The 12,940-nt window shown below is 34.9% G+C and overlaps 1 protein-coding gene across 1 annotated transcript in view; it reads left to right on the forward strand.

The window, feature by feature from the left end:
- The window catches only part of LOC137002331 (NLR family CARD domain-containing protein 3-like), a 105,336-nt gene extending 93,976 nt beyond the window's left edge, over positions 1-11,360 (forward strand). Inside the window, exons 16-23 of the mRNA XM_067361882.1 lie at positions 1,125-1,295; positions 4,304-4,477; positions 4,932-5,105; positions 7,716-7,889; positions 8,239-8,412; positions 8,762-8,935; positions 10,168-10,329; positions 10,668-11,360. Coding sequence (XP_067217983.1) covers positions 1,125-1,295; positions 4,304-4,477; positions 4,932-5,105; positions 7,716-7,889; positions 8,239-8,412; positions 8,762-8,935; positions 10,168-10,329; positions 10,668-10,677 — 1,213 coding nt within the window. The 3' untranslated portion in view covers positions 10,678-11,360. The remainder of the gene's footprint in view (positions 1-1,124; positions 1,296-4,303; positions 4,478-4,931; positions 5,106-7,715; positions 7,890-8,238; positions 8,413-8,761; positions 8,936-10,167; positions 10,330-10,667) is intronic.
- Positions 11,361-12,940: the final 1,580 nt, after the last annotated feature.

Raw genomic sequence — 12,940 nt, forward strand, 5'->3', positions numbered from 1 at the left:
TGGTTGCTTTTTATATTGCCAAAAAGTAAGATGTAATTCTGAAAGGTTGTAATATAAAACAATTAGATTTTATACAACAGTCTAAATAAAGTATATATATATATATATATATATATATATATATTATCAGTTGTCACTCTGTATCTCCCAATAATTTGATATTTTAAATGCTTAAAGGGTTAGTTCACCCAAAATGAAAATTCTGTCATTTATTACTCACCCTCATGTCGTTCCACACCCGTAAGACCTTCGTTATAAATTTTACAAATAAATTTTAGTTGAAATCCGATGGCTCCTTGAGGCCTACATAGTGAGCAATGACATTTCCTCTCTCAAGATCCATAAAGGTACTAAAAACACATCTAAATCAGTTCTTGTGAGTACAGTGGTTCAATATTAATATTATAAAGTGACGAGAATATTTTTGGTGTGCCAAAAAAACAAAGTAACAACTTATTTAGTGATGGCCAATTTCAAAACACAAATGAGCATAAATGAATCAGTGTATCGAATCATGATTCAGATCGCGTGTCAAACTGCCAACGGCTGAAATCATGTGACTTTGGCACTCCAAACAGTAGATTCGATACACAGATTCACTGTGCTCCGATGCTTCCTGAAGCATTGTTTTGAATGGCATGAGGGTAAGTAATAAATTACATAAATTTCATAATTTTTTGGGTGAACTAACCCTTTAAATTTATGAGTAGTTCTGTACTTTTAATTGTGGGGGACAAAACATAATGTAATGCAAAAGCCTGTTGTATCATATTTTATGTACACATTTTAAGATGGTCTATCTACAAATATTTTTTTATCAAGTTCAAATGTTTTTGTTTGTTCAAATAATTTTGAAATGATTTATTAAATATTAAATAAAATAAGTATAAATTTAATTCCAGCCATTGTTATATCTTTAAATTAATGAAAAGTTAACCCATTGGCCACTCTGCTCTCTAAGACATCGCCATCTGCCATCGGTTGACCACTATGAATAATCAGTAAAAACTAAATAAAAAAACTGTTTATGTAATAAAAAGGAAAATATATTTAATATTTGTATGTAGAAAAATGTATTGTATGTGTTCCATCTAATTCTGTGTTGTGACTTATTTTCCTTGTAGGTTAAATGATTGTAACTTAACAGACAAAAGCTGTCCAGCTCTGGCTGCAGTCCTTGGATCAGATACCAATCTGAAAGAGCTGAACATGAACAATAATAAGCTGCAGGATTCAGGAGTGAAGCTGCTCTGCACTGGACTGAAGAGTATAAAGTGTAAACTGGAGATACTGAGGTAAGTTGAGCCACAGGAGTCACATGATGAGAGTGAGATGTGATGACTGACAGGATGATACTGGAGACAAAAGCAAAGGGAACTTTTGAAAATAACAGTTCCATTTCTTTGTTTAATATAAATGAGTTTGCCTTTGTGTTATTGTTGTTTTTAAATTAAGGAGAAAATCCAAATAATATATCTCTTTTACATGGGTATGCCATGTCATCAGTCCTATTTGTTTTGTTGATAAATGTTTAATGTTTAATAGTTTGTCATTGTGCTATTTTATTGTATTTGTTGTATTTTTTTCATTGAGAGTAATATTGAATCGACAGTAAGCATTCGTTTTAGGGATGCAGGATATATCAGGATTATCAGATGATAAATGGGTTATCGCTATCAATGAATGAATGAATAAATGGCCCAGACATTTATATAGTGCTTTACTGCTGTACACCCAAAGCGCTTTATGGCCACATTGACACTGTCAGTTTTTGGGATTGACAGTTTTGAAATGTCTCATTCACACAACAACTTACAGTAGTGTTTGGAACACTGTGTGAACATGCAATGAGTGTCAAGCCCCAATTCTCTTACTAGTAACCACAACGACAGTGACCAACGTAATATTAATGATGGCGACATCCATAAAACTAAAAAGTATTATCACTTTTGACATGACAATACAGACTAATTGAACCACGAGAACACACACAAAACACCGGCTCTCTCGCACTGTATGACGTGACAGACAACTAGTTGTCCAGTGCGTTCGTGTTCACACAGCGCAGATATTCTGAGAATGTGATTGTGAGTCCTGAAAATTTACGTATGTGAGTTCGGTTATAAAATGCGGTTGTCACTCAAGTAAATAATGTACTGTGTGTGAACATAACTGTATTAAGGATTTAAATACAGGACTGACAACTGTATTCTGCTGCTGTGTGAACATGGCCAAAGTCAGTTAGCCTTTTCCAAGGACCATATTTTCTACTATATATATCCGCAATGTTTGATCAGATGCATAAGGCAGAAAAAATATCCCATAGTGTGTTTCCAAAGCTTAAAGTTATTAATTCAAGTGTTCTTTTTAACATGATATATGATCAAATGCTTTTTTTTTTTTTGAAGATTAACATACTATTTTTAATAAGCCAATTTCACATGTACGTGTTAAAGGGGTGGTTCAATGCAATTTCACTTTTTTAACTTTAGTTAGTGTGTAATGTTGCTGCTTGAGCATAAACAGTATCTGCAAAGTTACAGCGCTAAAAGTTCAATGCAAATGGAGATATTATCTTTTAAAGTTATGGCAGTTTAATGCCTACAAAAAGTTTTACCGTCATTGCATATTTCTCTGTTGAACATTTTTTTATTTAAAACATTTTTTATTTTATAAAGTTATTCATAAAGGTAAAAAAAATGCACTGGAAAATCAATTTAGGGGGCAAATATTGTCCCTTAATGGTAAAGGTGTGACTGCAGTCGAAGTGGAAGAGAGGGGGTACGCAGAAGGATGGGAATCCCTTCAGGGGGTACTCCAAGCTAAAGAGTTTGGGAACCACTGGCTTAACTGATAGCAAAATGATTTTGAGACGTATGCTTCCTTTAAGTTTCGTCGAGGGAGATATATTTACGAACAGAAAACACAGTGCTACTGTTAGAAACTTATCTTAGCACACCGTTTTGTATTGTTATCTTAGTCTCTACAACGTCTGTCAGCACGGCTCGTTTTCTCACCCGAGCATGTGGATATTATTGTTTTTTCTCAACATGATGATGTGAAACAATAGAAACACGATAACCATATACTGACTCGAGTGTATTATGTATGTTTTGTACAATAACGGGCGCTGTCTGCTTTATTAGTATTTCCCGCTCGCGCTGCTTCAGATTAAGTGCTTTTGTTCTTAATATTTTCTAGTTACACATATTGTTTAATGCTTTGAACTAAAATAATATAATGAGATATAATGTAAGCTTGTTGTGTATATTGCCTAATCGTAAGCTTGTTCAGAAATGGTTACAAAATATTGATGAATATAAAACAATAATGTCTTTCTCGTTTAACCTCATTTAAATAAACGAATATTCGAATATTCGTTTTTTACGAGCCCAAATATTCGAATACAATATTTTGGAAGAATGCCCATCCCTAATAGGTACGTATACAGTTTTACATCATAAATGCCACAGATTGGATTGATCTCGCGATCGCTATTTCATTATAAAGGTATGAAGTCCCGTTTGATTTTTCGTGTTGTTATTTGCACACCCCACACAAATTACTTACTGGTGCTGGAACATCTATATCTTAAACACTGTAGATTGACAGCAAACCTAACTTTCTAATGATATAATTTATCTTTATTAATATTTTAGATGGTTCATTTGCCTGCTAACATGGTCACGTCGAGCTAGGCGGGCATGGTTTCAGCAACCAGTCACATCATGGGCTCCAACTAGGTCCCGCCTCTTTGCCCATTTTCAGTTATCTTTGAGTGACGTGCGGTGACGCGCTGCTAAGATGGCAGCGGCCTCGTTTTCACTTCAAAACTGCTCTTCAGACGTCACGGACACTACATCCATATTTTTTTACAGTCTATGGTTTTCCCCAGGAGTTTAGCTTTACATTCACAAATAGTAGCATAAGCAGCAGACCATGAGGATTCACACATCATCACATCACACAGCGCTTCTGTGGAGAAAAACACACACAAAAAAAACTGCACAAGTAGTATAAACTACACTCGATTTGTGACACTCTAATGCATTGTACTTGTTTTTTTTTATATCTTTATTTTATTAAATCCTCGCTCACCTGAGGCACAATGAGTCTGAGTTCACATTATAATTGTGCAAAATTTACACCTTTAGTATTTTGTGATCTGGTGAAATAAAGATGATGATCTTTTTCCTCTGTTTTATTTGATTATGAAGATGATGTGACTTTACAGAATAAAATTCTCTTATTTTCCGCTCTCTCTCCCTCTCTCTCTCTCTCTCTCTCTCTCTCTCTAATGTAGGTTAGGATACTGTGATATGACAGATGAAGGTTGTTCTGCTCTGACTTCAGCTCTGAAATCAAACCCGTCACACCTGAGAGAGCTGAACCTGAGCTGGAATAAACTAGGAGACTCTGGAGTGAAAAACCTCAGTGATCTACTGATGAACCCACAATTCAAGCTGGAGAAACTACAGTTAGTATCATTATACTGTACAGCAGTTACAGTGTGATTAAAGTTTATTAATTTTATTTTTTGCGATTGGTCACATTTTTTTAATGTTTTTTTTCTAGTTAGTAATTGTTTAATTTCCAGCATTTGATACGAAAAAGCAAAGCAACATAGTAAAATTTAAATACTATTTTTATTTTTCAAATAATAAATATTAATTGGTTTATGACTATTCGAATATTCATGCACACCCCTAATGTACTGATTGTGTTCATGCAGAAATCTGCCTTTTCAACAGAGAATAAAGAATAGAGACATCAAATAAAGAGTTAAAATGAAAGAGGAGAAACAGTATCTTCAGCACACAGAACTAGTGTAACTGGGTTTCAGAACAGACTATTGGAAACTAAATGCTGCTGAAGCTCTTCAATAAGATGATCATCATAGATGTGAACTATTGTTATTTCTCTGTCTTCAGTCTGAGTGGATGCAGTATTACAGAGAAACAGTGTGTCATCCTGACTTCAGCTCTGAACTCAAACCTGTCACACCTGAGAGAGCTGAACCTGAGCTGGAATAAACTAGGAGACTCTGGAGTGAAAAACCTCAGTGATCTACTGATGAACCCACAATTCAAGCTGGAGAAACTACAGTTAGTATCATTATACTGTATTTACTGTTTAGTTTATTTTAAGTCAACAGGGCACAATCACATCATTTGTAGCGCTGCATCTCCATCTGAAGGAAGATTCATGAATGTATTAGTTAACAGGTTTGTATGTGTATCAGTAGAAAGAGCATTAAACCTTGAAGAGTTTTAAACTTTGAGGCTATAAAATGTTTCAAATGCTGAAATCTGACAAATCTTTGCTGTGAAACAAGACAGAAGTGAAAACAGACTAAATACAGTGTAACAAATGGTCAGGAAGGGCTGGTTGTAATGAAGCTCATGATGGAGAATACAATAACACTGTCAGGGTTTTAGTGGCAGTAATGATGCACACGATGAAGGAGATCCTCAGAAAGACTTTTAATATCACTCAAAACACAAAACAGGAGAATAAATAACCACTTTAACACATATGAACAGAATTAATGCAGGACAGGGACCAAACACAAACTGAAGGCTCAAATACTGATCTGGGGCCGTATTCACAAAACATCTTAAGGCTAAAAGTAGCTCCTAACTTGCAGATTTAGGAGAAACTCTTAAAAATAATGGGCGTGTCAGTCCTAATTTTAGGAGTCCTAAATTTTTGCTCTAAGAGTATTTCACAAAGCATTTTAGCGCTAAAACAAGCTCCTAAATCTGTGAAACATCAGGGGCCGTATTCACAAAACATTTTATCTTACCACTAAGAGTTCTCCTAAATAGCAGTAAAAGTTCTTAGCTAAGAGTTTTCTCTTAAAACCTATTCACAAAGCTGCTGAGACCAACTTTTACTAAGGAATCAACTGAAGTCTTAAGCTAAGAGTAAGGGCGGGGTTGACCTCGTTGCTATGGAGTAAACACACAGTGATTGGCTGATGGGGAGGAGTCAGTGATTTAATCATAGAAATATTGTAAAATGAAGTGTCATATTCCTATATTAAAATAAAGGTTTTAAAATACAAATGTTGCACTATTCAAATAAATATGTTTTAATAAAAATGTATATATTCCAAAATATACATATATTACTCTATTCAATCATTTGTAAGTGTGAACTCATGAAAACCATTGCCCCAGGTAATCAGACAATATTTATTTATTTGTTAAAGATTTATTTTTGGCGTCTCATCATAGATTCAAATCTATAAATCAAAATATATTGCATTTATAAAGAAAAGGTTGAGCACCCAAGGCTCTATCGCTATTGCCTCAATGGTGTTCACTGTTCAGTGTTTTTCGGTGGATTAGGACTGTTTGTGATTTGGTCTTAGTGACTTAGGAGTCCTCTTGACTACTCCTAACATTTCACAGATTTAGGAGCTAGTTTTAGTGCTAAAATGCTTTGTGAAATTCTCTTAGAGCAAAAATTTAGGACTCCTAAAATTAGGACTGACACGCCCATTATTTTTAAGAGTTTCTCCTAAATTGGTAAGTTAGGAGCTACTTTTAGCCTTAAGATGTTTTGTGAATACGGCCCCAGGAGTAGTCAAGAGGACTCCTAAATCACTAAGAGCAAATCACAAACAGTCCTAATCCACCCAAAGACACTGAACACCATTGAGGCAATAACGATAGAGCCTTAGTTGCTGAACCTTTCCTTCATAAATGCAAAACATTATGATTTATAGATTTGAATCTACGATGAGACGCCAAAAAAAAAAAAAACTTTAACAAATAAATAAATATTATAATAGAGTAAAATATATATATATATATATATATATATATATATATATATATATATATATATATATATATATATAAGCATATTTGGTGTGCTGTCCAAGGGGATTGAGGGCTCCGAGCTTGGAATTTAGCCCAAACCCAAAGTTCTCCCCATATCCCCAGCTGAGAGTGAGGAGCGGGGTGGCAGAGGGATGCAGAAAACTGTCAAAGTAACTATAAGTGAGTCTGCTCTAGTCTGTGTATATATATTCCTCCTCTCGAGCTGATGAGAAAGACCGTTTGAATGTGTTTCTCCCAAAGTTTGTTTATAAAACATAATTTGTTGCTTGAATTCTGCATTCTCTTGAGATGAAGACATCCAAGAGGTGGACAATTAACTGTATATACTAGTTTAATTAGTGACACTTAGCCTATATTTTAAAACCTTTATGGCAACAATATGGCAACATTTTATTTTGACTATGGCAACATTTTTATTAAAAAATATTTATTTGAATAGGGCAACATTTGTATTTAAAACCTTTATTTTAATGTGGAAACATGACACCTCATTCTACAACATTTCTATGATTAAATCGCTGACTCCTCCCCATCAGCCAATAACTGTGTGTTTACTCCATAGCAACAAGGTCAGCCCCGCCCTTACTCTTAGCTTAAGACTTCAGTCTATTCCTTAGTAAAAGTTGGTCTCAGCATCTTTGTGAATAGGTTTTAAGAGAAAACTCTTAGCTAAGAACTTTTACTGCTATTTAGGAGAACTCTTAGTGGTAAGATAAAATGTTTTGTGAATACGGCCCCAGATGAAATAAAGATGATGATCTTCTTCCTCTGTTTTATTTGCTTATGAAGATGATGTGACTTTACAGAATAAAGAGTTTTCTTCTTTTATTTTCTGCTCTCTCTCCCTCTCTCTCTCTAATGCAGTTTAAGCTCCTGTGATATGACAGAAGAAGGTTGTTCTGCTCTGACTTCAGCTCTGAAATCAAACCCGTCACACCTGAGAGAGCTGAACCTGAGCGAGAATAAACTAGGAGACTCTGGAGTGAAAAACCTCAGTGATCTACTGATGAACCCACAATTCAAGCTGGAGAAACTACAGTTAGTATCATTATACTGTACAGCAGTTACAGTGAGATTGAAGTTTATTTTATAAATTCGTGATTGGTCACATTTTTAAATGTTTTTTATCTAATAAGTAATTGTTTAATTTCCAGCATTTGATAGGATGTACTGATTGTGTTCATGCAGAAATCTGCCTTTTCAACAGAGAATAAAGAATGGAGACATCAAATAAAGAGTTTGAATGAAAGAGAAGAAACAGTATCTTCAGCACACAGAACTAGTGTAACTGGGTTTCAGAACAGACTATTGGAAACTAAATGCTGCTGAAGCTCTTCAATAAGATGATCATCATAGATGTGAACTATTGTTATTTCTCTGTCTTCAGTCTGAGTGAATGCAGTATTACAGAGAAACAGTGTGTCATCCTGACTTCAGCTCTGAACTCAAACCCGTCACACCTGAGAGAGCTGGACCTGAGCTGGAATAATCTAGGAGACTCTGGAGTGAAAAACCTCAGTGATCTACTGATGAACCCACAATTCAAGCTGGAGAAACTACAGTTAGTATCATTATACTGTACAGCAGTTACAGTGAGATTGAAGTTTATTTTATAAATTCGTGATTGGTCACATTTTTAAATGTTTTTTATCTAATAAGTAATTGTTTAATTTCCAGCATTTGATAGGATGTACTGATTGTGTTCATGCAGAAATCTGCCTTTTCAACAGAGAATAAAGAATGGAGACATCAAATAAAGAGTTAAAATGAAAGAGAAGAAACAGTATCTTCAGCACACAGAACTAGTGTAACTGGGTTTCAGAACAGACTATTGGAAACTAAATGCTGCTGAAGCTCTTCAATAAGATGATCATCATAGATGTGAACTATTGTTATTTCTCTGTCTTCAGTCTGAGTGGATGCAGTATTACAGAGAAACAGTGTGTCATCCTGACTTCAGCTCTGAAATCAAACCCGTCACACCTGAGAGAGCTGAACCTGAGCGAGAATAAACTAGGAAACTCTGGAGTGAAAAACCTCAGTGATCTACTGATGAACCCACAATTCAAGCTGGAGAAACTACAGTTAGTATCATTATACTGTACAGCAGTTACAGTGAGATTGAAGTTTATTCATTTTAAGACTGTTTCTGTTTCATTCTTTATAGCACTGCACTTCCTGTTTTCCTTATTGGTCACATTTTCTTTTTTAATCTAGTAAATAATTGTTTAATTTTCAGCATTTGATATGATGTACTGTAGAGATGATGGGCATTTAAAAAAAAATATTTCATTTGAACATTTGGGCTCATAATCTAATATTCAAATATTTAAATGACGTTTAATGAGAAAGACGTTTTTTTTATTCATCAAGCTTTTGTCACCATTTCTGAACAAGCTCACGATTAGGCAATAAACACAAGATTACGTTATATCTTAAGGATTTCTTTTAGTTGAAAACATTAAACAATATGTGCACAAAAATATAAAGAACAAAAGCATTTAAGCTCAAGCTGAAAAACGTGAATAAATCAGACTGCTCCAGTTATCGTACAGAACGAACATATACACTCGAGTCAGCATGAGGTTATCATGTTTATATTGTTTCACATGTTCATGTTGAGAAAAACATTAATGTCCATATGTGCGGGTCGGGTGAGAAAACACTGCGCTGACAGACGTTCAGAGACACAAAGATAGACTGTGAACTGAGAGAAGTTTCTAACAGCACTTTGTGTTTTCTGATCTTAAACCTGTCTCCCTCGACGAAACTAAAGGAAGCACATGTCTCCAGATCATTTTGCTATCAGATCAGTTATCTTCTCGGCTCACTCGAGGTACAGCTGTGATTACCTGTCGTGAATGCAGTGATGGACAGCTGTCTTTCCTCATTCGACTGGTGTTTGGATTTCATGTGCTTTCTCATTGTGCTGGTGATATTATGATAACTCAGTTTCATTAATTCATCTGATCAAAACTAATTCCATTTAGTAAGATTATTTTCATCAAAGGAATTACAATGTTCATGAGGCAGATGACGACATTATGTGATAATACAATAAACTTGTTAAATTCGCTCCACAGCGCCACTCAGTGAATTTAATTATAACTGCTAGTTTCAGTGTTTGGGATTTATCATGGATTCACTGCATTTACATACTAGAATCAAAATGCTGAAAATCACTTCAACAGTTTAAACTAAAACACTTTATACTCAATATTTCACAATGAGTCTGAGTTCACATTATATTTGTGTAAAATTCTTCATCTTAATTATTTGTTTGTAAGATGATCTCTCTTCCTCTGTGTCTTTCTAGTCTACTGAACTGTGGCATTACAGATGTTTCTTCTTTAACTCAGTCTTTGACTAACTCAAAAGCACTGCAGTTTTTAAAAGATCTTGATCTGAGACTGAATAAGATAGGAGACTCAAAGCAGCGGCTCCGTGACGTGCTACGAGACTCAAACTGTGTCCTGAGGTGAGGAAACATCACTGTGATATTAAAGATCTTCATTTACCTCTGATATGAGAACAAACCTTTCAGATATTCATGAAAGGAAATTATTATTAAGCTTTATTGGGTTTGTGTGAGAACAAAATGTGAAGTTATTAAAATGTTCAACACAAAGGAGGAAAGAGAACAAAATCACACTGTCACAGCTTTATTCAACAACACCTGCTTTATTAACTGTGTCAGTAGAAGTGAATCATTTCAGTTTGAGAATAGACTTGTTCAGATTGTAGGAACTAATAGTAACTCATTTTCACTTTGTTCCACTGAACACTGATTGTTTTCTCTTCTGTTCCTCCTTACAGAGTAGATTAAGATCTGTGAAATGATCATGAGAGGATCAGAAATCATCAGGTGATCCACAGAAGAGTCTCTACTGTGTCTATGAGGAGAAATAAATGTGTGATTAATGTGTAAATGTGTTTCATACAGATGGAAGAGACTCTTTACAGTTAAATAAAGCAGCATGTGTGTTAGCATGAGTATCAGAAACATGTGATATTGAATGATTAATGCTGCTTTAGTATTCAGACAAATGATGGTTTAGTTTTATTTAAAGGTGAACAGGAGGAAGAAGCTCAGATGAGTCTGTCAGCAGAAATCTTCAGGCTCTTCAGTATCAGGCCTACAAATATAATAATGATTGGATTGAACTCATCCATAATGATTAAAATATTTCTAATCATAAACGTGATTGTCAAGTATAGCACATAAATGTGTCAAAAGATATAAAGTCCACATATTACTTCAAACATTTACATTATCTCTCTTACATTTTATACACAGAATATATATATATAGATATTGTGATATTAAGTTAGTTATGAGTCTGTCTGTTATTAATGCTCAGATCTACAGTCTATTATCTTTGTTCTGTGATGGAGTCTCTTATATTCAGAAAAACTAAACATTTTTACCAGTTAACAACATTTGTGTGTCTTTCACTCGCTCTGATCTAGATAGTCTAATGCTTTTTGTTTAGCAATTATAATCTTCTCTTTCACCACATTTACATTCTCATGTAAATAAAATGACACTAATAAAGTTAAGAACAATTGTTTTTGTTTGAAAAGTTAACTTGCCTGTTGTATTACAGATGTAGACAGATTTGTGTCTACACCGGACACAACATGTTGTCACAATGGCTAAAATCTGTCTACACTGGATGCGACAAAACGCCCGTTGCAAAGCATTTGTGTCAGTACGTCATAAATAGAGCAACATTTTAATTTCAGAGATTTGTCCCTCACATCCAGTGTAGACAACATCACTGATTATAATGGTCCGGTGTAGACACGTGTCCTTCTTAAATAAAGATGAAGCTGTAGATGTTAAACAAAACCATATGAGCGATCTTTAGAATTGTTGGAGAAGAAACCATGCTGGACTGTGTTTCTCAAAGCATTGTGAGGGAATCTGATCATAGAGACCATTAGTGCAACAGTGCTATGATCTACTTAGGCCTTACCATCTGAATTATATCATGAATTATATCAATCTATAAGCATCAGTTTGCCTCATGAAATCTCTTTAAAATCTCTTTAACAAAGTAAGAGGACCTTTATTGATGAACCTGATTTCACCAAATGCAACATGTTCCTGGATCAACATTCCAATCAGCCAATCAAATTTGAGGAAAAAGTTTAGAGTTGATGTCAAGTTTAGGCTTAAAACCAGGATTATGTGCTTCTACATCAGTGTTATTCACTATCATTTCCCTCTGATTTTAGGGGTCAGTTATGGGCAGTGTTAGGTTTAGGGGTAGAGATATAGTCATTGTGTTTGGAAAGAACTTGCTTATTTAATAGATTTGGATGGACAGTCAGTTTGTGACTCACTGAGGGTTTAAAAAGTCATGTGACAAAGTATCAGATGGACACATAAATGGAGGACAAAACCACAAAGCCATTGTCCTCAGCTAAAAACACTTCATGCAACAGAAGATCTCATGAGCTCAGTGGTGTAGCAGATAAAAGAGAAAGATGCACAAGCATTAGACTACTGCAAACACATCACAAAGGCACTATCACACTATCGCCTAACAACGTTTATCCCAGAGGATTATGGGACATCCACAGTGTGAGCGCCGGCACCATCATTGTGCTGGGGTCGAATAATGCAAGCGACAGCAACACAGATGTTACACCAAATTCTGTGACCATCATATTCTTTGACTGTAGAGGGCGCTGTTATCACTTGATCTCCATTACTGTACACAAACAGAGTAAATCCAGACTATAAACAGATAAAGATGAAATCTGTGAGGCACTTTTGATTAGAAGTGAGTCATTTCAGGAGTCATATCCCTTTCCTATTGTAGGGATGTAAGTAGGAATGATAAGGTCGGCACAGATTGTCTCTATACTTCATACATCATCGGCCTCAGAAATCTGAAACAATAAAACTACAAATATATGAAGCTTAAACAAAACATAGATGAAAAGTAAATGGTCTCCAATGTCATGATGATCATCAGATGAATGTGTGGTGGACAGGACATGTACAGGTACAAACACTGCTGTGATGCTCTTATGTTGAAAAATGTCCAAAACATCTTTATAATCGTGTATAATATAAT

The sequence above is a fragment of the Chanodichthys erythropterus genome, chromosome 16 (assembly GCF_024489055.1).
Source record: "Chanodichthys erythropterus isolate Z2021 chromosome 16, ASM2448905v1, whole genome shotgun sequence".
Taxonomy (NCBI): Eukaryota; Metazoa; Chordata; class Actinopteri; order Cypriniformes; family Xenocyprididae; genus Chanodichthys; species Chanodichthys erythropterus.